The sequence below is a fragment of the Sipha flava genome, unplaced genomic scaffold (assembly GCF_003268045.1).
Source record: "Sipha flava isolate LNK unplaced genomic scaffold, YSA_version1 83_pilon_pilon, whole genome shotgun sequence".
Classification (NCBI taxonomy): Eukaryota; Metazoa; Arthropoda; class Insecta; order Hemiptera; family Aphididae; genus Sipha; species Sipha flava.
In genome coordinates, this window is record NW_020273625.1 from 980,428 (window position 1) to 1,006,451 (window position 26,024).

At 35.3% G+C, this 26,024-nt stretch overlaps 1 protein-coding gene across 1 annotated transcript in view; it reads right to left on the bottom strand.

Annotated features, from left to right (window-relative positions):
- Positions 1 to 3,858: 3,858 nt before the first annotated feature.
- Positions 3,859 to 26,024, bottom strand: part of LOC112693260 (ABC transporter G family member 23-like) — a 28,317-nt gene continuing 6,151 nt past the window's right edge. Inside the window, exons 2-15 of the mRNA XM_025568245.1 lie at positions 15,257 to 15,389; positions 13,794 to 13,948; positions 12,246 to 12,353; positions 12,088 to 12,178; positions 11,880 to 12,014; positions 11,662 to 11,790; positions 10,732 to 10,965; positions 9,558 to 9,735; positions 8,914 to 9,029; positions 8,767 to 8,837; positions 5,824 to 5,912; positions 4,954 to 5,130; positions 4,717 to 4,803; positions 3,859 to 4,593 (exon numbers count right to left, since the gene is read on the bottom strand). Coding sequence (XP_025424030.1) covers positions 4,361 to 4,593; positions 4,717 to 4,803; positions 4,954 to 5,130; positions 5,824 to 5,912; positions 8,767 to 8,837; positions 8,914 to 9,029; positions 9,558 to 9,735; positions 10,732 to 10,965; positions 11,662 to 11,790; positions 11,880 to 12,014; positions 12,088 to 12,178; positions 12,246 to 12,353; positions 13,794 to 13,948; positions 15,257 to 15,389 — 1,936 coding nt within the window. The 3' untranslated portion in view covers positions 3,859 to 4,360. The remainder of the gene's footprint in view (positions 4,594 to 4,716; positions 4,804 to 4,953; positions 5,131 to 5,823; positions 5,913 to 8,766; positions 8,838 to 8,913; positions 9,030 to 9,557; positions 9,736 to 10,731; positions 10,966 to 11,661; positions 11,791 to 11,879; positions 12,015 to 12,087; positions 12,179 to 12,245; positions 12,354 to 13,793; positions 13,949 to 15,256; positions 15,390 to 26,024) is intronic.

Genomic DNA, 26,024 nt, shown 5'->3' on the forward strand with positions numbered 1-26,024 from the left:
GATATTTTCACTGCTCCGATATAATGAGTACCTAGATGATTTAAAATTATAACAATTTTCAACAAATGTGTAACCTTAACAAAAATGTTACTTAATATTTTGGACAATCATTGTGGGACGCGAAGCTAATTATATGAATTTGTGATTAAACTATGATAATATTTTTAAATAAAAAAGTATTGCCTGGAGTGCCCCAAAAACAAAAACCTGAAATAAGCCACTGACTCCACCATAGTTCCTACTAGTGAAAGTCAAAACTGTGTTGTAGGTAAGGGTTTATAATATCTAATCTTTGTTAATTTATAATCATTAGAATGTTAATAAATCAATATCACAGTCGTTAAACGATAACACTAAACTATATTGAAGATAATACTAAAGTTTAGATTACGTATGTTGTTTCCGAATACACATTACTTTTCTTCAAATATTTTTATTTCAAACAAACTGAGAGTATTTTTCAGGGTATAAATGTTTTTCGTATGGTTCGCCTGCAGAGAAGTTAATTTTATTAGATATTTTAATCGGGGCTGTTGATATTTTCCGTTATACGAAGGATTTCGTTTTACAGGGGTCCGGCCTAGAGTGTTCTTATTTGGAGAGGTGGGGGGGAAGGTGCGAATGGATCATTTTTTCAAGTCTAGTATTAACTTCAACCTATATTTGGCACGACTTAAAGTTAATATGATATTAGAGGTCTAATTTGTACGGAGCTTATTTTAGAACTATTATTCTTTTTTTTTTTTCTTTTTGTTTGACTACCGATAAAAAGTATTTATTATTTTATTCACACATTAACAGTCCGATTTGATTTAAAAAAAAAATTCGATCGAAGAGATCACCTCGCCCTTGTCGCACGGCTCCAGACAGATATGTGCGCGTATGCTCAACAACAGGAGTGATCGACGACACGGGGACAAATCGCGTACGGACTAAATTCGACCATGAGCCGCGAACGCGAATTATCATACGGATGGGTCGCCGGTACGAGTGTTCAGTTCAGGTTAAGTTATTTCGCGGTCGAGTCTCGTATCGTTTTTATCGTAATTCGCCCGCACCATTCTTCGTGCCCCTCCACCCATGGCAGACTCGGTGCCCGCGTACCCTTAGAGATCGACAGAGCACGAGGATGAGAGAGAACTATACGGTATTCCGGCAGCGGAAAAGTTCATTTTCTTCGATGAAATGTATAAAATATTGACTTTTCGAACGCACCGCGACGAAAAGGGCGGTGTAGTGCGATAAGAGGTGAGGTAGGGTCCGAAAAATGAACGCGGGGAAGACCGAGAGAGAGAGAGAGAGAGAGAGAGATAGAAGATAAGGAAAGAGAGATGAGGAGACAGTGAGTGAGAGAAAGCATATTAATCGCGTCCCACCGCCGAAACGATGATAAACGAAAATGCCACCGCGCGCACACAATGGCAACAGACTTTTGCTCTCATCCACCCAGCCCACCCCGCACCCACATCACACGTGATTCTAATGCTGTTTACTTTCCCGTAGAGATCTTTATTTTAGTCCGTCTCCTTCTTTATTCTTTTATTTTTTCCTCGCTCTCGAAAACCTTTTATTTACTTACCGCGGATTGAACCGCCGATTTCCGTCGGGATACAAACGAAAATCTCATCTCTCATCTCGTCGCGGACCAGGCGTTAAGCTCGTTTTTATAGGCCGAACTCTATCTTCGGCCTACTTCTGGTTCGCTTTGTATCACCTTCTCGTCGCGTCGCGCCCACGGTGTACCTGCGGATTTCCGTACCCGAACGTACGCGCGTTCGTCCGGCAACCGCGACGATGACCTATTTGTTTATTTATGTTTCGTGTTCAGTGACACTTTCGGGACCGCGCCACAACTCCGGAGCGCGTATAATGAAATAATGTAAAAAAAAAAAAACCGCAGACGAACGTGTCGCGTGACACCGGAACACATTGAACCGAACCCAAATCACATAGCTACTATTGCAACAGCCCGGGCGCGTCGCGCGGACGGCGGCCACGGAAAGGATTTTCGCCGCTGCGGACGTGGCGGATTATTTCGGTAGTGCCGTTGGTTTTATTTTATTTTATTTTTCCGAGGTCCTCGGGCGGACAAGCATAAAAAAAAATAAAAAAAAAAAAAACCAACAACAACAACGATAATAATAAAAACGGACGCGTCAAGTTTTTCTTCTCGGGAGCCCGGTGCGCGCGTACGTATCACGTAAAATCTAATAATCTTACACCGTTTATCCGAAAACTTTTCGTATTAGTCCACGGTCCCCCCGCGAACCAATCGCGTGTCGCCGAAAACGAGTGCGACCCGGCACAACGTCCCATGCGGTTACTCCGTAAAATATATCGCAATAGTTTCGGTCCGTTCCGAACCGCGCGCGCGCGCATTAACAACATCGCCTGCGAGTAACGCGTCACGCGGTTTTTCGTCGCCGGCCCGTCCGCGTGTCGCGTTCGCGAAGTTTCTGAATTTTTATATTTTTGACGTAAAACCAGTGTCGTTGCAAAATATATGTTATTATTATTATTATTGTAAAAAAAATAAAATAAAATAAAATTTGGAAACGGTTTCGACGTGATAAATGACCGCGAATAATATTCGAGCAATCGTTGAAGCGTCGGAGTGCCGGAAATCTTTTAACGGTGTTCCGACGCACGTCTACTGGCTGTGACGGTCGTGTTGACTGTCATCGCGGTGCAGTAATCGTACAATTGACCAACGTTGATTTTCATTCGTTCGCGACGTTGTCAAAATTAATTCCCGAGAACGATTGAACGGAAAGAAACTTCAATTTCATTTCATCGCGATCGTTTACCGTTTTGGTAACTGTCTAATTCGACGTAGAACGATTATCGATTTCAGTATGTCACGTATACGCGTGTAAATTTTTCTCCGTCCAAAGAATGATGAAAATATGATGTTACACAAACACGATAATGATAATATTTGAAATTTTACTCGATAAAACGAATAGTATTGTAAAATTGTTAAGTTTACCGGTTAAAAATACGATTTACCGTATTCGGCTACGTTTCAGAACAGTGTTTATTCTTACTATTTACTAAGCAAAACATCGATCTCGACAGGTTTACTGAAATCAGAATTTCACATAACGAGGCATGTAACAATAACTATTTAATAGAAGTACATTAGCCTTTTGATTATTCGAGTTTATTTAAACAATTTTTAGTTATAATTTAGCATGTCAGACGTCAAAGGGGTATAGTACTAACTATATCAGACAAAATAAATCATTTATATCATATTATTTAAACAAAATAGTTAAAATATTAAATCGTGAGTATGTATTTTATATTTTTTTTCGTGAAATATTTTGTAAATTACTTTTGGCCATGAAAATTAATAACTTTTATTTATTACAAAATCTAAAAGGTCTTTTGATTTAAGGTCATGAAGATGAGGTTTTTGTTAATAATCTTTACTTTCAAATATCAGTTATTTGGTATCAAAGAATACTGTCAAATCCTTTAAAATCTTTGGTACATAATAAAACTTTAGAAACCGTACACTAAGTAAATTTTTTTCTAGTATCCAATATAACGGTTGAGCAAAGTTAGAAGTAGTCTATTATGTGATGGTCTATAGATGATTCGGACGCCATTCATCTTTAAAACTTCATAACACGACGACCGAAACAAGTTTTTCGACCACATAAATTCACGTTGTGGAATAACGCGAAAACTGAAGTTCGATTGCTAAACATTTTGTTTTCGACACTGTTTCAAAACAAACTACAGTGATCAAGTGACAGAACGGCATTTTTCAAATGTCGAACAGTAATCAATCAATAATCAACGAAAAATAAGGAACAGTGAGAACAATTAAACGAATAATGTACATTTTTATTTCTCATATACAATAAACAAAAATCGAAAAAAGGATACTATGTACAAATAAAAATATATTAAACAAATAGAAACCGTCCACCGAGGAGGTCGTTTAAGGTTAAATAATTAAATAAATATTTTGTTTTTGATCTCGGAATGGCCGACATTTGTACGCCCGAGGAACACGAAATATTGTTATTAATAATAATAGTACATTGTGCCGAGTGATGTATACAATGCAATGCACATGGCATTAACGGTTTGCGCGAACACGTGACTGGATCCCGACGGGTACATTACGGTACGTGCGACGAAATCATAATCGATTCGCACGCCTAGCCGTCATTATTAAAATCGAATGATTAATCATAGTTCCCTATCGGCCGTACAGGATAATACATCGAGGCTGAATGTAGAATACAGTGATCAGTCTATATACAGTTCAGAGATGGGGTTAGGTTAGGGGAGTGTCGTCTTGTCGTGCAGGATGCAACGATGCCCGTACCGTGCGCTCCGAATCCTACTTCCGCAGGATCCACAAGTCCTTGTTCAGCCGGCTGGTAATGAATATGGCCAGGATCATGATGCCCGACCAGCCGAATATCGACAGTAACCCCGTGTATACCGGCGTGGAATCGAACGACCAGCCCTTAGCGGTCACGGCCAGCAGCGCCCTGACCGGCGCGGTTAGCGGGAACAGAGGACCTGTAATCCGCAGCAGGTAATGCGCTCCTTCCAGGGGCCAAATCAATCCTATTGTTCGAGGAAAACAAACGTGTCCGTATTATTAGTTGTCTTTGGAAATGTCCTGCGTACGACTATCGGTTCAAGTTTTTTTTTTTTTTAATAAAGACGCGTTCTGTTTTAAGAACTTACCGCATGTGAAAGACATCATTATGTTGCTGCCGGTTCCCAAGTACGTGGCGAATATAAAATCTTTGCACACAGCACCAATTAGGAATCCTGTGAAAATTAAAAACCGATCAACTGACAAGTAAAATAGGTTTTTTAACAGGCGGTAACGTTACACGAACGAGCGTTCGAAACGAAGCGCGCAAAAGCTAAGGATAATCATAAAAACCGTTAATTGAAATCGTCTCAGCACCGACTTACCGAAAATCATTCCTTCCATGCCAATGAGCAACAGTATCGTGACCGTGGGTAAGTGGTCTCCCAAGTAAGGGTTGTCGAAGTGGACGTACATCACGTACATCGATATGGCCGTCTGTAGGGTGTGTATAATCATTTGCATAATGACCGTGGACACTAATACCTCGGAGAATTTTATACCTGCAACGAAAACAGCCATTTATTCTGTAAATATTAGTTGTTCGACCGGCAGCGCGTCATCTCGTTCAAAGCTTCGGGGGTGGTAATTATTGAGTACAATAGTTTGCTCTTGGACACAGAGATCGCCAGGGCTTAAAATGGCCAAAAAAAGCATAGGGATTCTAATCCATATATCATTCTCAGCATTCCATACAATCCCGTATAATCATCAAGTAATTTATTGTACACAATTATATATATACTATTGGCTGTTTTTAATGAATAATTTTCTAATAGTAGTTTTGTTTGTAGAACACTTTTTAACGCCCAGTGCAATCAACTAAATCGCAAAGACGATTTTTCAACTGTTTTATCTTGTTCGATTATTTTTAACAAACAGTCGAGTGTTTCTTTAAACCTTCCGGAGAAATATTAAAGGAGACTAAGTTATAAGCACTACGAGAGGTAGGGGGCCCAAGTACCCTCGCGTTCCCTCTACTCGCTTTGAGCCCTGGAAGTTTCTTGTCGTTACACGGGCCTCTGTCAACAGGGTTCCCTGTCCGTACATCGTCCCTGCTGCCGCGTTCGCCCTGGCCGGGTGACGCGTGTTCACGACTCGGATCACAATCGAACGATTCCGAACATCGGATGTGCGGGACTGCGGTTGCCATTCTTCCCACATAAACAACAAACGGATAACGCGCGTGTACTCACCGGAAACCATCATCCTTTCCATCATGCCTTCCTTTTTCTCCGTCAAGATCAAGCCCGCCGTCAACAGGACCGGCAAATAGTAACAACACCTGTCGGAACAAACAGCAAAACAATAACGGGTTAATCGTTTGGCGCATAAATTAAACACTTAATCCGACGCCGGATCTAGGAAATCTGACATTAAACTCATCCCCACCCTCGCGAAGACGGAAAGGAACGGGGTTCGTGACTTTTTTTTAATATTTTTTTATTAACCTTCGTCGACAGTGCCCAATCCCTCAGCAGTACCGGCACCCATTGCACCTCACGGGGTTCGACCGAAGCACGGGTGGGCATGTGCGCGCACGTGTGGACAAACGTGTGAGAAATTACACGATCGTTCCGAGGGCTCCTGAAGCGTGTGCGAGCATATCGTGCACACGCATTACGTGTTATTTATGCGTACGGTAACGCGACGTTTAACGGGACGTTTTCCTCTCCCGGGGTCCACACGTTTTCCTCCTCAAGGCACCCCCGCACTGGTCCCTTCGTCATTTTTTGATTGATCCGCACGTAGACGCGACGACGACAGTGCGAAACGGTCACTCGTTTGCGCGTTCGCTCCATGTCAGCCCCGTTGACGTCGAATCGTGTCGGCGTGCGCGTGTTTCGCGAGATTACATATTACAGCCGAATTAGCGCAGTACGTGGGACCGTATTTAAGGGAGGTTCGGGGAGACAACGAAAACCCCCTGAAATATTTAATGGGTGCGGTGCAATATTTTCACGATGATTCCAAATAAAACCGAATCGATTGTTTTGCATTCTCAACGGAAAATTATTTTTGAATAAATACAATTTCATAAAAAATAAATGTTACACCATAAAACCATTTATATCATTTAGTAGCGTTTAAAATTTGTATCTATTTAAGAGTATTTCCATTTGACAAGGTATTTTATTGAGATATAGGTATTGGTCCAATCTTGATTTGTACGAGGGATGGGACATTCAAACCGAAAGGTACTAAATTATTTAACAGTATCAACCATCAGTCTTATAAAAGATAATTTTCTATAACTTTATTTTCATATGTAATTATAACTCAGTTATTGTTTTGGATTCGATAATAAATTACAAATATTGTGTGATAGTGTACTGAAACGGGGAAAATGAACTGCCAACGCGGCTTTTTAACGAATAGTCGGGGACACTTATTTTCGGTTTTATACTTCAGGTAAGAGGGAAGGCAAAATTTTATTGCCCTTGAGCAGGAGAAATCTTAAATACGGCCCTGGCAGTACAGAGAGGTGGGTATTGGGAACGACTATCATGGTTTTCGCGCGCGCGTAATGTCGATGACTGCGTGCACGCGTTGCGACACACGGTGTACGGAGCGAATGGAAAGGAAGAAAAGAGGAAAAAATGAAAATCGATTTACGAATTTCGATGCGCGCGAAGCTTCGACGATACGATAATTTATTTCGTCCGATTTCGGTAACGGTTATTTTTCGACGGATACTTAATTTTTGATACGGATTCGTCGGAGGAGCGAGATACGCGAACAAACGACCGTAATACGTTACCGAATGAATAACATTTGTTTTAATAACTCCGCGATGGCGAAGAAAACCCGGTAGCGTTAGGGCGTGTCGGTTTAAGACGTTTTGTCAAACGGATAAATTTCAACGGTACTACACACCGACGTCGATAAAAATATTCGAAACATTTTTTCGTTCCATTTTCTGTACGGCTGCGTAGCTTTAAAGTTTGAGCTTTTAAACAATAATTATTCAACGCCAATTTATACTGTCGGTGTAGAATAAATCAAACCGATAAAATGATTTCATATTATAAACCACCGAGTTGGGAGGTATAAGAAAACTCAAGTAAAGCTTATCTGACCTTTGTTGTACCATAAATAAATAACTCTCTTGGTTATATATTTTAAATAAAAATCAAAAGTATCAACAAGTGAGATAAGGCTATTGTATAATTTGGGTAAATGTAAAAAAAAAAAATCCTATTTTATCTAACTTTTTATTTTTCGGAACTATGATTTTTTTGTTTAATCAACGATTATCTCAAAATAATTTAATCAGAAGTTTTTTTTCTATTTTTTAACAAAATTTTAATTTAAAACGATATTTATTTCTATGTGAATAATATGATTTCCAAAATATAAAATTGAAATAAAGAGTAAAAAATTATTATTAGTAATAATAACTGCACAGTCAGGTATATTTTTTTCTTATGTCAATAACTCTGTTTACTGTACTTAGTTATTAGATATTTTGAAAAAATAATAAATTATTTATTACCATCTAATTAAATATAGTTATAATCTATTTTCGTTTCAAAATATGAAAGAAAAAACTGTGTTGAACTAATTATAAAATGTAACGGTACCTAGTTTAAAAAAAGAAAAATATCCTTACCGTCATATTGTATAATAGTTACATTATCTATAGTTTATTAAGGACGAATTTTAACTGATCATTAAATAAATCCAATCATACATAACGTTATGGTTTTTGTATTATGCTATTTTTTCTCAATTCTCTTAAAATCCACTGAAGTTTTTATGTGCATTCCTATTTGCTTGTTTAATAATACTACTCTTATTTTACGAAATTAATTTTTCCTTTCTCAAGATTTTCAAAACCAAATGGTTTTTAATAATAATAAATTCCATTAGTCAAAATAAATAAAAAATATTAAAAAAATTTATAAAAAAAATCCATTACAAAATTTACTATGGATTTTTTTAATATTTAATATTACAGAACGTTATAATAATATCCTTTTAAAAAACGGTACGCCTTAAACTCTCGCAAGGAGGAAACTCCAATCAGTCTTCGAGAAAAATTCAGATGCATATTATTCCAAGACAAATAGTACATTGTTATGAACGTACGATATACATGCGCATGTATCCATTCGAATGTTGTTCATTATACTTACAGACATAATATGGCTGCCGAGGCATAGTGGATGAAAGTTGTATCTACCGACCCATACAACGGTGTATTGAACTGTAATTCGAAATCCATTATGAATAAAACAATGCGTACTACTTTTGTTTTACGAAAAATATGTTAATAGACCGACCTTTATTGGAGTAGTTCCAATTTTAGAGCTGACATTACATTTCTTCAATGATTCGCCCAAGTATTCTTGCATACCAAAAATAACGTTTGCTTTTACCATATTACCGATGTATTGGTCTAAAACACATAAGAATATTAACACATTATCATACCATGTTATGCGAAACTTTAAATTTTAACAATTTTAAATGTGTTATTGTCAATATGTTTTTCATTAATACAAAATACTAAGCATGAGATTGATTTATGATTATAGGTCTAGCAAAAATCATTTGAATGTATTCAATCTTTATTCGCTTTAAAACTTATTATTAGCTTAAGTAAGTTCTTCATTTTAATGAATGATCATTAAGTAAAGTTAAAAGTATAAACTAAAGTACATGTTTTCTAATAACATTTAAGATTTAATTGATACTTATAACTTCTCATCGGTTAATCGTTGATTTTTAAATCATATAATTCACGTTCTAAAAAATATATTTAATTTTAATATAATCATGTTTTAACTATAACAATATATAAAATGTTTAAGCTTTTCCCAAGTACCATATAAGAGTGCACTTATTGCCCAAATCCTATAATATAATACGCGATAAACTTTAAATTTGATAATGCGTTTTAACATGAAAACTTTCGATCACTTACCAGACAAGTCTATCCAGGCTTGCACTGTACTTAGTTCTACGCTCAAATCTGAAGTCCTAGAGGCGTTCACGAAACGTATAGCCATAGATGATGTATAATTATTGGGGAAGTACAAAATACCCCAAGCATCGTTCCTCTTCACAGCACTTAACGCGGTGTCGACATCGTCAAAGTTTAACTGTATTGATGATCAAAATAATATCGTAAATATTAAGTGGTACACTCATATAAATATTTATTATTATTAGTAAGTTTTATCATGCATTCGTATTATCAAATATTTATGCGATAAATGTGTATGTGCTTCGAATCAACGCGAAGCAGATGTATCGTATCATTATTATTTTTTTAAAAAAGAAAACAAAAAAGCACTAAGTACTAAGTACTATAAATTATAAAATATTTTATCGGCTTCTTTATCCTATCGATTAGTTTGGTGGGTTGAGTTCCCTTGTCTCGTCTTCATTAAAAGTTTATTGCACTATGAAACTAAAATATATACAATTTACCCGCATACCGCATCATATTAATTTTATCGGAATATTTTTGAATATTGAACGGTTTTATACGAATTCGAAAATCGAAAATCAGCAATTCAAATATCCTTTACTACTGCAGGAGGAAAACAAATATCATGTTACAAGTTTCAGATTAAAGCTGATACATTGGAGGAATATGTTAGTCGCTTCGGGAATTCCGCTGGGATTACAACACACCGCACTACATAAACTACATAACATTATTGTCAACCAAATATAATTCAAAAACAAATAAAAAAACAGAAAATCTCGTGAAAATATATTTATACCATTCCGTAATATTTACTGTGCATAATACAATGTATTGTAATACAATTTATAGTAAACCACTCGTATATTAATAAAGATCTCTTTTACGGGTTTTTTTTTCTTTTTTTTTTAATGAAAATATTACGTGACATGCAAAAAATGTCTACACTTTCACGCATTTGCTTTAGACAGTAGATTCGTGATGATCATAGATTACGTGTAATTCAATCATCGCTATGGCTAGCGTTGCTCGTTGATTGTTCTAAGTTCCTACGATTTTTTCGAACAGTTGTGCATATTTACTCGATACGCTCAAACAGTATTACCTGATACTCATTATTCGTGCGCATGTACACGGATCAAACTGTTCTAGGACAAATACTCACAATGTTCATTGATTTATGTTTCATTTGCTCGACGTATGCGCAGCTCATAATTACATCTTGAGGATTGTCGAGAAAACACCCTTTGTAGTACTCTGGTTTACATTCCCCTGGTCGCCTTTGTTGAAGTTCTTTATTTACAACTGCAATATACAACCCTTTGGGATCATGCCCAATCGCTAGATTGAAGAAATATGTTTGCACCAGAGGCAGTAAGAACAGAAACGCCAAAAATGTGAGAACCATAAACGCATTAGATTAATAATTTATTTCGTTTACGATCCATGGTATATTATAAAATAAAAGTTTTTTCCACCCCGTAGGACCATAAGTTTCATAATTTTAAATAATATTACGTCTTTACATCATCGTACACATTTTATTATTTTCAAATGCTGAAGAATTGTATTATACACCGAGACGTCTATTTACATTTTATAAAAGTAGTCCGTGCCTAGTGTTGAGCAGGGAATAATCGAATTAGAGTCACAAATGATGACTATGATATCAAATTTAACTTCTTTTGTTGAAATGTTTATTTAATTTATAATATTTTTGTTTTTATTTTCAAATCAGCTACGACTACGAGATCAATAATTTAGTTATCGATGTCGATACTTAAGAATGTTCATTACGACTCGTTCATAGAATCGCTGTTTTGTAATTTTATAGAAATAAAAATATAAATGTATTTTATGTTATTTTACGTTATTCGTAAGGCACTTACTACCAAATTACATACGAACAAAAATAATTGATAAAAAAATTTATATTTACGATGATATTTTCTGGATAAGACTGAGCCACTCTGTATATATTAAACTTGTATAAATTACCATTTTTATTCGATAAACAATATACACTATAACCAGGAATTGCAAAGTATAAGCTCGAACAAACGTCACGTTAACTTAAGTACAAGTTTACTTACGTTTTTTGTTGCCATAGTAAAGTGACATTTTTGTACAAAAGACAACGCATTCGATTCATCCGGAAGAAGCCGTCGTCTAGCTTTAGTTTTGTATTCGATCTATTTGATTTTTTCTTAAATGCATCGTCGACCTACAACAACCGACAAACCAAATCGTGAAACCAAAACGTTATATTTTTTATAGCATCATTTCTAGCTACGCGCGTTGAACTCAAAGCACCTGGGTGTTGGACGACGTTTCTTGTTTGTAACTAAGTGACAAAAAGGCTTCTTCCAACGAGGTGGTGTTGCATCGCGCCATTAACATTTCCGGAGATTCTTCGGCCAACAAAACGCCACCTCTCATCATTCCGATCTAAAAGCAATAGCGATCCGTCAAATTGCCGATCGGAGATAACCAATCGTTACAGCACGTTTTTTATACTCACCGTGTGTGCTTGTCTCGCTTCTTCAATGTAATGCGTCGTGATGATAATCGTTTTTCCCTCCTTGGCGAACGATATTAAATGTTCCCAGATACTGGAAAACAAAACGACACGTATATAGTTGGGACGTCAAAAATTAATGGTTATTATCACTGGTATACCTGTGGCTCAGAACTGGATCCAGGCCGACGGTAGGTTCGTCCAGTATCAAAATGTTCGGGTTGTGTAGAAGCGCAACGCCTAATGACACTCTCCTTTGTTGTCCTCCGCTGAAAACAAGGAACGAGAAACAAATAAATATTTCTATCGGAGTCTTCATAAAAAGACCATGACGGCGATGGTTTACAATAAGTATAAACTATGACAGTAAATCATGCGCAATAACGTTAGCAGAAGTATAACGTTTTAATTACAATGCGTTCGAAAAATATTTTCTTATTATTTAAACCCGAGTGCAGGTAGAACGGGATTCCCATCGCGTTTCATCGTTTATTTAAATTACCCGAAAGGAAAGATCTGTGTTCTTCGCTGGCCGTTATAACCGATTACATGTGTAATTAAAACCCAACACACCATCGCTGTTTACACCAAGGTATTCGGATAAAATTATAACACTTTAAACTTTATTTTAATGCAAGCAATTCTGTGAGGAGATTCCCCGGAGATAAAGACTTATATATATATATAAAAATAAGGGAGATATAAAAATAATAGTTATATCAAATTAAAAATAACAAAGGCTATTACTTTTCATTATATCTAACCAGGTGTTTTAAAAAAATAAAACTCAATAACAATAACTTTAAAAAAGATTATTTTACGCAGTTTCGGTGAAGTAATTTGTGCGTACTCGCTCTTAGATTCAACCGTATCGAGTTTTCGATGTTCTTCGCCAAAGATATAAAAATATCGTATGCACGCATTATTATTATGCAGCTGGGAATAATTATTTCAACGGATTTAGTGTAAAACCATTCAGACGTTTTAATAACGAAAAATAACTATCATAAAAAATTCGACTTCAATTAAAAACATGAATATGTGTTTCCATTTGAAAACACAAGTGTACACTAAACAAATCAAATGAAGATTACAATATCCGTGTGTATGCGTCCACACGCACGTGTGCGTGTATCTCATTTAAATATAATGTCATTTTTGGACGTTCAACAGACATTTTAATTAGACACGGGTTGTTGACAGTTATTATATTATAGTGGTTTGAAGAGATTGTGAATTATCTAACAAATTAAATGACCGTATTTGCTTTTGTAAGATCAAAGACTGAAAACTGACTCATGAATGCTTAAGTGACATGACATAACTGGATCGTTGAAAGTACTCTGAAATAATTTTGAACAAAACCCTTCTTCCTCGTTTTTTTTTTATTTTTTTATTATTGTAATAGCACCGTTAGAAATTTTTATCATGTTTGTTAAAACCACAAATTTAATAGTTATAATGATAAATTTTCAAATTATAACCGAAAAACAAAATTAATGTGCACTAAAAATTGATTAAATAACAGTAATATGTATTATTATTATATTTATTGATTATAAACAGTTAATATTTCAATGACTGTAATTATTTTTGTTATACATTTCTAATACGTTTTAATCGAATAGTAAGGGGGAAAAAACGGTATTGTAAAACTATTCCAACTGGATTACTAAGTGTATTATTATTATTATTATTTTTTAACGTACCTAAGTGTTTCGACCAATCTGTTATTGGACGGGAGTTCCAGTAGTGCTGATAGTTCTTTGGCTCTTTCTAAGATTTTTTGCGTACTCATGTTCAGCATACGACCGTAAAATTTGTAAGTTTGTATAATCGATAAATGCTCGTGCAAGTTTAAGTCCTGCAAAAAAAAAAAAAAAAAAAGCACACACACACTCACTTTTTATAACATGTTATTTAAAGTGATCGTATAATATTATGAGGAAACATTAAGTACCACGTTAATCGCTGTAAAGTGCGCGAAAACAACCCAACGTCAGTTAGACGAAAACGTTAATAACATTATCAATATAATAAATCGTACACCACAGGTGAATTGCCGTACGAATGAATAATAAAATGAGCACGTGTAAAGTAACGCAAGTCTAGTTTTACTTATATAATTTTTTTTTTTTTATAAGAAAATGAACGAAGTCCATACTTGTTGTGTTTAATAACGTCGTGTCAAAATATTATAATACACTTGTAACTCAACAGTTGTTGGATAAAAAACAGCGGTAGTAATAAATTATAACTATTTATCATTGCAAATAACGTACAGTAAGTTTGAAAATTATATTTCTTTTCTCTCTCCGAAAAGTTCCGCGCTTGTCACTTGGCATTACACGGCCGTCGGTGTACAGGTATTATTTTGAAGCGGCGCGCGTTTGTTTTCGTTGAACGCGTTCGCGGTTTCGGAACAACCGTGGTGGTTAATCAGATAGATGTTACGGTATCCGAACGCGCTCACAATTATTTTATGTGCTGTAATGACGAACAATGGTTCGCGAGTTGCCAAAACAATAGTTTTAAACTCGGCCGGTAAAACGATTAAAACGTCTTACGGGCACCGAATTCCGCGCAATCTGATCGCCTATTTTTCATGTTTCACAATAAATCTTAACGCAACGGCAGACGCTTTGATAATTTATTCGGAAAATTATCGCCGTGTCAGACTTTTGCGTTTGAAACGTAAACGGAACGGAATAATATTGTTTTAAAGAAGTTCGAGTTGTACACATTTTTCGAACGCTGAAATCATTACGGGTTGTACGTTTTCGATATTGACTCGTTCGCGAAACGTGATAGCGGCAAACGATTCGTCAAACATAATAACGTTCGCACGTTCGCGATTCAACAACCAGTACAGGTGAATAATCATTATTTCATCGGCTCTTCGGATAAGTGTACGCGGCGCGCCGTCCGCGACCATAGTTCTCGCGGGTTTCCGATCCTCGCGGGACGAAACGATAACGAACAACCGTAACCGCCATTTTGAGCGAGATCGACGTTAAAAAAAAAAAAAAAAAAAAAACTCGTCGGGTAACGACAATTTATCCTCGATAAAAACGAACTTACTGTTTACGTATTGTTTTGTTTCTCGCTGTCCGCCGCCGGACAGCGGTACAATATATCAAAATATCGCCGTAATAACCAAAACAGTCCTTACCTGCGGCATGTACCCGATGTCTTCCCTTTTGAACGCTTTGACCATTATGTCGCCCGAGTCGAGTTCACTTCGGCCAACTATGCTGCTCAGCAGTGTCGTTTTGCCGCATCCACTGGGTCCCAAAAGTCCGTAACTGAAAACGACGTACCACGTATTAATTATGGCTGAATTATCCGGCCTCGTCCGACGGAAAATAGGCTACGTTCGATTCGAGCCATTATTATCGTGAGAAGTAAAAATATCTAGAAAACAAAGGTTACCACCGTCGTGTGTTCCAACAGTATGGATTCCCAATTTATTCACTCTATATTCATTCACGTTTATTATACGTACATATACTTCAACAAGTAATTGTCGAAATCGAATCATTAGAAAAAAAAATAAAAATATTTCCTAGCTGTATTCAAAAAATGAAATAATTTAACCAGCCCAGAGCCCTAAACGGTTTTGATCCATAAAAATGCGATTTTCGAAAAATTCTTTCTTAGTACACCTGTACGTAGTAATCGCTCTATGTTTCTAGTGAATCAATATAGTAATTTTGGCTGTGTACTGATCAGTCAGTCAGCGAGTAGTATTTATATATATTTGTGTCCGTAACAGGAAAGCACTATATAATACTGAACATAGGTATGTTTGCAGGTAAGAGATTTATACTTATAAATTATAATACGAATAATAAATAACTTATATTATAAGTTATGATCTTCTTCGTACAACATTTGGTTCTTGGTATATACGCGAATAGTAATTATACTATCAATATCTTACCAACAAATGATTCGTTATTAATTATACAATAATAAAATAATAATAATAAATTAATATTGTTACAATAATGGTCATTCAATTGTGTATTCTTCGATCTTAGAATTACAAAAATAAATATAAATAAATATTTAAAAATACTCTCGTCGATTTTAGTGAGAACTGCAAAATAATAATAATTTTATTAAAACCGATTAAAACCGTGGAGGTAACACTTTTTTTTTTCTTTGCCGAAAACTAATTATAGTGCACTGTAATTTATTTATTTTTATTTTTATTGATCTAAATTACAACTTCGGGTGCTGTGGGATTTTTTTTTTTTTTTTTTAAATACATTATTATGTCTATGTATTACATTAATTATCACAAGATATCGATTTTTTTTAAAATCAACATGTCAAGTCCGGTATCCTCGAGGAAAGGGATGGGGAGGCACTGTTTTTTGTGACGATCATGAGCGTCGGATCCGTTAGCGGGTGAAACTTTTCCAAGCCGTATCGCGATGGTAATAATAAATTATAATTCGATACACACGTCGCCATAGCCTTAATTGGCAATGTCGTGGGGTAAAATGAATATTATTATTGTTTGTAATTCGATGTGCGGCGATGGATATGAACATAATTATGTATACGCGAACATGATAATTCCCCGTTACAGGTGCCTTCAGAGATTTGAGTTACAGACGGAAACAGTTTGGCCCTGTGCGAAGGTATTAAATTATACAGACACCCTAATGACACGTACACCGCCGGAAGTGATGCGGTCTTACCCGCGTGTGCCCTGATCAACTCGAGATCGATACCTGTACGGATATTATTTAATTATTATACACGCTGTACGTCTCCGACACGCTCGTTTACGTGATTGTAATTAGGTGTGACGGGGACTGGAAACGAATTCGTTTAGTCCGCCCGAAATCAGAACCTTCTATGAAAGTAAATAATTTTCAATACTGTTTTCACACGTTTGAGATAAAAAAAAAAAAGCTTCTGTTTTCATCGATTACTTTTCTAATCAAGATTGTTTCGTTTAAATTTTAATCATAGTGGTTACGACTTATTTGCCCCCCTCCCCACCAAGGAATGTGCCCGGTTCAGCGAAGGCAAAGTGTAATCCTCGCCTTCCGACCCACCATTACTGTGTATGCTATTCGGTTTGGGGGTGTATTTACGTTGTTCACAGTATTTAACGCTTGTACGTCTGTGAAAAATTACCCCTCCAAAAGACAAAAGTATAATATTTATTCATATAAATATATATATGTGTGTTTATGTGGTTTATGTCTAAAATTAAATTTTACAGTCTTTAATAACAATGTCCGGTCTTCCGTATAGTATTAATTTTTAACATATTTCTCAATAGATATATAAGATAGAACATATTTCACGTATTTCTCATAAGGTTTGCGTGAAACGGCCGCCTGCCGCCGAGTGTTGATGATCACAATATTACCGGTCTCGTACAATTTAAAATAGATAATCCCGTCACGGAAGATTGCCGTCGGCGCGATATTTAATTCGCAACGGAAACATGATACGTGGCGAGAGTAAAATTTATGAAAAGGTCCTGTTAAAATTGGTCACCCCCCCGAAACGGACAAATCGCGGTGCACGCCACTGAATTCGGATCGCATCGGGCCACACTGGGTCTACGATCCAGTCGCGACGATCGGACTTCGTTCAATATGTGAATAGTACGTCTAGAATTATTTAAATATGCGTGAAGCTCAAACTTCAACTTCAAATCGGCACGGGTTAAATTTATTCGATTGATTCTTGTAGTTCATTTTTATATGTATACTCAACCGATTTAGGGGGCGAGTCCGATAATATATCATATTTTTTTTTCTCGTACGGCTAAGGAACACCCTAGTGCATGTTAACGTACCGCTAACCGTCTTGGAAGTGAACCGAAACCGCGACGGATCGCGAGGGACTCGAATTAATTGCGGTGTAACGCGCACCGAACGGATAACAACTCCCGTGATGAATATATATCTTTTATTGACACGAATACGTAATGAAACTAAACGAGGATTTCATTAAACGTCGTCGTACGTTTACTCGTACCCGTAACTCACGGAAACGTGTACAAGTGCACACGGACTAAACGCGACCAACATTATAATATATGCGTGTACAAATATACGATATATTTCTTATGCAGTCAAACAATGCGGTTCCCTCGACGCGTAACGGTCCAGGTAAACATAACAATATCGTTGTACCGTATGTTGATGTGAGACATCAAACGTATAAAATTATGTTCTTATTATTATTATTATTATTATTATTATTGTTCGATTTTTAAAGAAATGTTAAAATTGAAATTCAACAAATTCCGTGTTCATATTTTTATATATTTTTTTCTATGTGAAATCATACATATCTGTACTGTACGTCGTCAGATGATTATGGTTTACATTATCATTTACTACAAAACGTCATTATTCTCTTATTCCAGTTCAAGATGAAAAATATCCATTTCTCCTTTCTTCCGTCCGAAAGTCTGTCATTTCGGTGAGTGGGGTTAGGTATTGTGTCTGGTACTTTTGATTTGGCGTATGCATTTTTATTAGCCCATGATCGTTTCCATTGTAATAATTTCATACTTGTCACTCAAGACCGGGTCGAAATCAATACTTCGGCGTTCAAAAGCGAAATACGCGATTGCAGATAAGACGTTGTTTGCGGCGTTTTACAACTTTTGTTCGTTTGTATAATTCATCGTCAATCACTATTTCTCCAAAAAAATTTTGTTTCTTTCAGAAGCAATTTTTTCCAATATCCATTAGGTTTTCGGACCAATGAAATGTCTCATTACTACGTCGAAATTTCTAGCTAGTTTATTTATTTTACGTATTATTATTGATACGAGATGGGGTGTGCTCCTACAGGAATGCATATTGTACGTATTATATAATATACTTGTTTATTATATATGTGTATGTGTGTATACGTATATGTACACCAAGTGTTTCTAAGTGTATTTGTTAAAAAAAAAAAGTTTTAACAGAGGTCATCGTGTTCATTTTATTTATTATTTATTTGATTTACTTATGTGGGAATCGATAATAAAAAAAAAAAAAACCTTGCGTACGAGTAAAATACAGTTTCTGTTTATTTCCTTCGGGGAAAGTTTGATATTTATACGATACACTTGATGAGATTAGTGGGTTCTAATATCAGTATCAATAAATAAATATCAAATTTACGACATCATCACGCATACATCCCAAAACACGTGTGTTCCTAATCCAATGCTCCCGCCTACACTTTTCAGTGAGATCTCAAAAGTAAAAGTCTCGAACCAATGTCAAAATCATGGCAGTCATAGTTGTAGAAATTATATTGGCATGTTCGGTTGATCTGCGCGCGTTTTTCTTCTTACACGTTTTCGTGGATATGGTTAAAAATGTAAAATTATAATAGTTAATAAAACATCCGATAACATTGAAAGATCAAGCGAAAACACTACTAGATGCTATAAAATAATACATAGTTAAATAGATATTAATATTATAGAGTTTTTAATCTCTCAATATCTTTTTTTTAAATCGCTGTATGCAATATGTACCTAATTATTGATTGCCTCATAGCTATTGCAATTTTATTCACAATAAAGCTAGTGTCAATATTTTGCAAAATAATATATTCTATTCTTGTCCTTGTGATTTGTTTTTTCCAAACAAAATTTAATTGATTCTCAGTGAAATTAACATTATTTTAGCGATAGGGAATTGAGAAACCGAACATTTTAAACCGTATTTTTAAATTATTTTGAAACTAGGGAAATCGATAGTATTTCGAATACTAGTGTGATTAATAATTATATAATTTTTATCTTAAAAATGTGAATGTAAGAACTGCTGAGCATTTGAAAGTTATATATAATACAAATTGATAATAATTGTTTATTGCGGAATAGCGTTGGACAAACTAATCATTCTGCTTTATGCAGTTTCCCGCTTAACTAAATAAAACGGAAAAATTCCGGATGATCAGTTCGTATCAATTTTTCATATAATAAAATCAGTTAATAATATTTATAATATATATATTTCTTAGCTGGAGACTAATTAAAAACTTAATTTACTACTTTACTTCACATAATTTATTTAAGATTAGTGTTGTACTTATTCTATTACAAAATTATTAATAATGTATACATTTATCTAATTGCGTATAAAGGTCGGAATTTCAATTTAAACATATAGCTTTTCTAAAAAATCACGAAAGGTTTTTTGTTTCATCGGTGTTGCTACTATTTTTCTTTCTATAAGTTGTTTAATTGAAAAACCATTCGAAGAAGATTATCGTCTTGTTGGTCAATAGCAAAATGAGGTACTTTTTTTATTTCAATCGATTCTGATGATTAAAATGATTAATGTTTCACAGCCATACGGGATAAGTTCTTATCGCTGATACTATAATCGAAAATACAAATTACCTAACTAATATATGTAGTGTAGTTTTGTCATAATTATCGTGATACGATGTACCTACATACACTCTATCAACATAACGTGTAATTTTTTCCGGCTTATGCAAGGTTTTTACTTGAACAGGACCTACAAAATCGTTTCCTCGTTGGGAATTTTCCGTTTTGTTGAGGTTCAACGTCTATGTAAAACCATAGGAACATGCCGGGATTATAGAAATATTCTATTATATTTAGTGTCCGCATCACACAGTTTCCACTGTATTTTATTTCTTTACACATTGGCTACTTTTTCCTCGTCGGGTGTCCTATCTGTTTACCAAAAATCTGTTTCCTTTCGATTTTTTTTCGATCTCCGAATGAAGGTTCAACGAGTTCTTCAATGATTTCCGTGTAACTAGTATTGCACGCCTATAATAATGTTTTGCACTAGAACAGGTTGTCCTGTTGACATGGTCACTTGTAACACGTAATACTATTCTGACAATCATACCACATGAATAATCACTATTTTATATGATATTTCCTTATGCTTACTATAAAATATTGTGCAACAGCTGTATAAATTACAAGTGTTTATCGTTATAATTTCATTTTCGACTGTTTCACACTTCCTTAAATAATTGTTCAACCCGTTAGTATTTAGTCTGAATTATTAATTTACTGCGCTAAGAAATTAGATAGCGCCTTCGTGGTTTAAAAACATTTTCGGTAAGACCGAAGTTTTATGTGCTACGCATTCGTAATCCCCAATCAGAGTTGGACAGATTATTCGAAAAGTTCATTAGATTACATTTATAAATTGGTTCGCAAACAATTGTAATGAGGCACTTGGAGTTTTAATTCAATATTAATAACGCAATAATATGATTTAACAACACAAAAATACTTATACAATTAAAATAACAACTCGACCATAGTCTTATTCTTTATGTTTTCGAAAGCATTAAAGAAAAAAACACACCAAAATAAATATATCAACCCAAAACTGCAGTTGACGTGTTAAATAAAATATTATGGATTATTAGTATTGTTTTGATATTTTTATTTATTCGTGCCTGTGGCTGGGAATACGTCAAGAACCTTTGTTATTAAAAAAAAAAAAAAAAAAAACAGTTATTTAACTTATGGATGTTTATTAAAATAGGGTAGGATAATGCGTTATTTATTAACATTTAGTTTTTTCCTGTTATAATTTTGATCTTCGATCCTCCTGAAATATTTTGCATTTCTCGGTAATAATCTTGTTATTATATTTATCCGTGACCAAGATAACCTTTTTAAGCATCTCAAGAATTAGGTCCAAGTATTTGAAAAATGTAAAATAATTATCTGCTATTATTTGCTTTCTATCGGTTTTAATTGTTACATGGTAAATAAATCGTGTACAAGTTATTAATTATCTCGTCTATCCTTGGGTTGTCGAATACATTCGAGACGTCCACTGTTTTAGTTAGGTCTTGAAATGTACCACTCATTTCCTACTTATTTATTTTAATGGCGGTCACGAATATTTTTTTCCCCGTCAATGCAATTAATTTAAATGTTTATTCAGCAATGAAATACTAAAACTGGTCGTTGGAAAATTTTCCATCCACAAAATTATTTATCATTCGACCTAGTACTGTATTATAATAATATTATTACTTGTTCTCCGGTTCTCCCTGAGGGATACCATTGATTTAATAAAATATATTCGAGTATACTCGGTAGAATTTTCTCGACGTAGTGCTATCAAATAATGTCTTATTTGTATTATCTATCAATTGTAATATTTCAAAGATTATATAAGCTTTTTTTTTTTTTTTTTTATTCTATTCGTACAGGGTCGTTGAAAGCGAAGACACAGCCGATCGCGATGACGGCAACAACGACATTGACTGCGGTAAAAATGGTAATGGTGTATCTTCCTCTACAGCAATTTAAATATATTTGTATTTATTTTTTTGTTCAGATATAATAAGAATTTATTAGTTTTTTGTTTTTCGTAATAACAACGTATTGCGTTCTATACTTTCCGTTCCGTTCGGTGGCAACCACCAAATAGTCGAAATCGGGATAAACTTTGTTTCGGGAATTCGTACGATAACTACAACGATATACCATGCCGGTCGAACAGTATAAAATATCGTCTAGCATTAATATTCGTTACGTATTGTCGTGCGAATGTCGAGAACCGTATACGGTACTCCTCCATCGAACTTCGAATTTGAATCGAGCACTCCTCCGACAAAACATTAGGTATAATATTTTTATTAATAGTAATAATAATAGCGATGATAATATGCAAACGCGCGTTAGACGACACGGCACCATGATAGGCTTCCGAATAACTGTTCACGTCGAAGAGGCGGGTTTTATCACTCACCAAGGGAGGGGATAGTAAAGGTTCAAGAATTTAGTTAGTTGTTTTTTAAATCTATAAAATTTTAAATTGCAGAATATGTTTTTGAGTCACTCGTAAGAAAGTCATTTTTTTCACAATAGTAACAGATTTTGAATAGTTAAATTTGTGGTACAAATTTTTATCTGAAACCATTTTAAAAATATAGGTATACACTTATAATCAACAACAAAAATGAACTATTTATTTGTAAAATAAATACAAGAAAATAGGTACCATATTCATCGATGACGATTACCGATATTTTATAATAATTATTAATACATCACAATATATCATAATACTTGGCTTTGTAAAATAGTTAGCTGTTGCCCTCTTAGCCACCCTCTTAAACCTGACCCTGGCACATCGACGTCATTGGAAACGCAGTCACGGGATAAACGCTCGATAAACCCGCGTCGGCGATAGAAACAAATACAACGTTCGTGGTACCGAGCTGTCGAACACACCGTTTATATTAATCACGTTATAATTATGTACCAATAGGTGCCGTTGTGTCGTCCGTAAAACCGTTGTATCGATCGTATGATCTCGGTAGATCGGGCACCCAGCAGGTTTGCGAACGTAACCGTTTCCTGTGGTGCGATGACAACAATGAAATATTGATTTCGACTGTTTGTTCTTCGTATTAATGTCACAGACTATGGTTTTTGTGTTGACATGATACAACTGCTTGTTTGGTTTTAAACAAGTTACGTTTTGTGATGTTCCGGTTGTTTGCGAAAATATTAAATGCTTAATAATTAATTTTTTTTTTCTGTACGATTTTAATATGGTTAAATCATAGCGATTAAAATTGTATTGAAAGAGAAATCTAGGACATGATATTAATTAATAAATACTCTCCGATTATTTAGAAGAAAAATAATAATCTCGAGTTATTTGGGTTGTTTGGAGAAGTTGTGTCGGTATAAATATAAAACGACAACCGACTTTTCAAAGTATAAATTGTACGCATATTCTATCGGTATTTTAGAAAAAAAAAAATTAGTTTATAGAAGCAACAATCGATAACGTTCGTGCGCGTGCCAGCGAGTATACGATCTTTGTCCGCGTATGAATCAGTTGCCTTCCAAGACCCTTTTATAGGGACGAACTTTATACGTGTGTATTCACATTTATGTATTTTCCTAATGTGATATAAACAATAAACAACAAACATTTGAAGAAAAAAAAAAAGGTCACGAAGGGTTGACTGTCCCGTTCTACACCCCCTAAACAGGCCCCTGGTATGAGTCCGCAATAACATCCAGCGGAATGGACCGGTGCATTAAATCGTCGATAAAATTGATTGTACTGTTGTACTGTGATAAATACGGATCTGAGCGGTGGACTGATTGCAAATTTTAAATAGAAAAAAAAAAGCATAAGCATTCTGTAATGCGAGAGAAAAATATACAAATCCGATTTTATTGTTGTAATAAATAAAACGCTACGATGTTTTAGCATCGTTCGATTTAATTCGTTTGACTTGTTTGTAAAATGCATTCAAAATAAACAATTGCTATCGTATTCTTGCATTGTCCGCTAATGCGGTGACCGTTTGAATTATGAAACGTTTGTACGTACATTTTAAACTCTCTCATCGTCGCAATTGTTTCGTTTGTCGCACGAAAAAAAAAATATATATAAATAAAACATTGTACACGTGCACCACAATAATTGCAGTTCATGTTTACACGGTTTTATTGCACTTGATATCATTCATGCAGAGAATACGCGAACAAGACGTTTATCGTTTCAACACTATTTATTATTTGACTCGAACCGACCGAATGCAACTGTCTAGATAGAATCCAGATTACTTTACTCATCCGCAGGTTCGCTGGAAACCCTTTCGAGTAGCTGTGGGTGTACCCATACATACGGCATTGAGTTCAGATACGCGCGTATATAGCGCTGGAATTATTCGAACAGTTTGCAACATTTCTGTGTCGGCCGCGTTTTACGTAACTCGTAATAAATCCGAACTTTCCGTAGTTGAACGAAACAAATCGAAACTCGATAGCGCGTTGCTCAACCTCGTGTATTATTTATATATTATAAAACACGTTGCCTCATCGAGGGACACGAATAAATAATTTTTCATAAATAATTAATTTTATTTTTTTTCTATACGGGAGAGAGGGAAACAAAGATCGTCGAAACGTTAATGTCTGTCGCTTTTCCGAACGACGTGATGTCTATACATAACAATACGAGCAGGTCAAAGTTATACACGAAGTAATATTAAGTGAAAAAGTAAAAAGTTTTACGATTTAAACCGGGACCGGTGAAGTATATATAAGTATATATATATATATATATTATACTCTTCCACTACGTTTAAGAATGAAAATAAAACAAAACACCCATTAACTGAAAGAAAATTGGTTTTTAAAAGACGCGGCCGTTGAAAACGAAATGTAATTATTATAATTTAGTAAAATCCAATGACGTTTTTACATCAGAGAAAATCCACTTAGCCACCTTCGCGTGGCACCGGCGGGTGACGGTGACACGGAATATTAGTAAGCCCTGCGGCAGCAACGTTGTCTTCCCGTCTCTCTCGTCCCTTCTCTTCCAGCCGAACGTACCGCCACCGTTTTTTTCCTTCGTCAGTAGAATTTTTTCGATTATTAGACGTGTCTTGTAGTCCCTCGTCCTCGATTTCACCTTCGTTCTTTCCTTATCACCCTACCTCCTTACCATGTCCTTCCCGGCCAACAGGGTTCAGAAAACCGTACCCGAGCATACGTCACTTCGGGTCACGGTAAATAATATTATAAATCCGTATTCGGATGGCGAAAAATCGAATACGTAGTATGACCGACCCATGTCACTGAATTATGTTGTACATGTGCATTTAGCGGACACCACGGACCGATCAATGTACGACGAACGACAACGGCAACCGAAAATAAATATGACGATAAATACATACAGTGGTCGTTCTAGAACTGTCTACGTTCAATTACACAGATTTTAGCGGGAATCAGGGTACATAAAAACGACTATTTATGATACATAACGATGACTCGCCCTTTCGATGAACAATAAATACGTGTAACCTAGAATGACTGTAATCACAGTCTACGTATCAGGTTATAACTTGTACTGGCAATGCGTTTTAATGTTTGCACGAATATCACTAACCATGTTATTATATCGTCC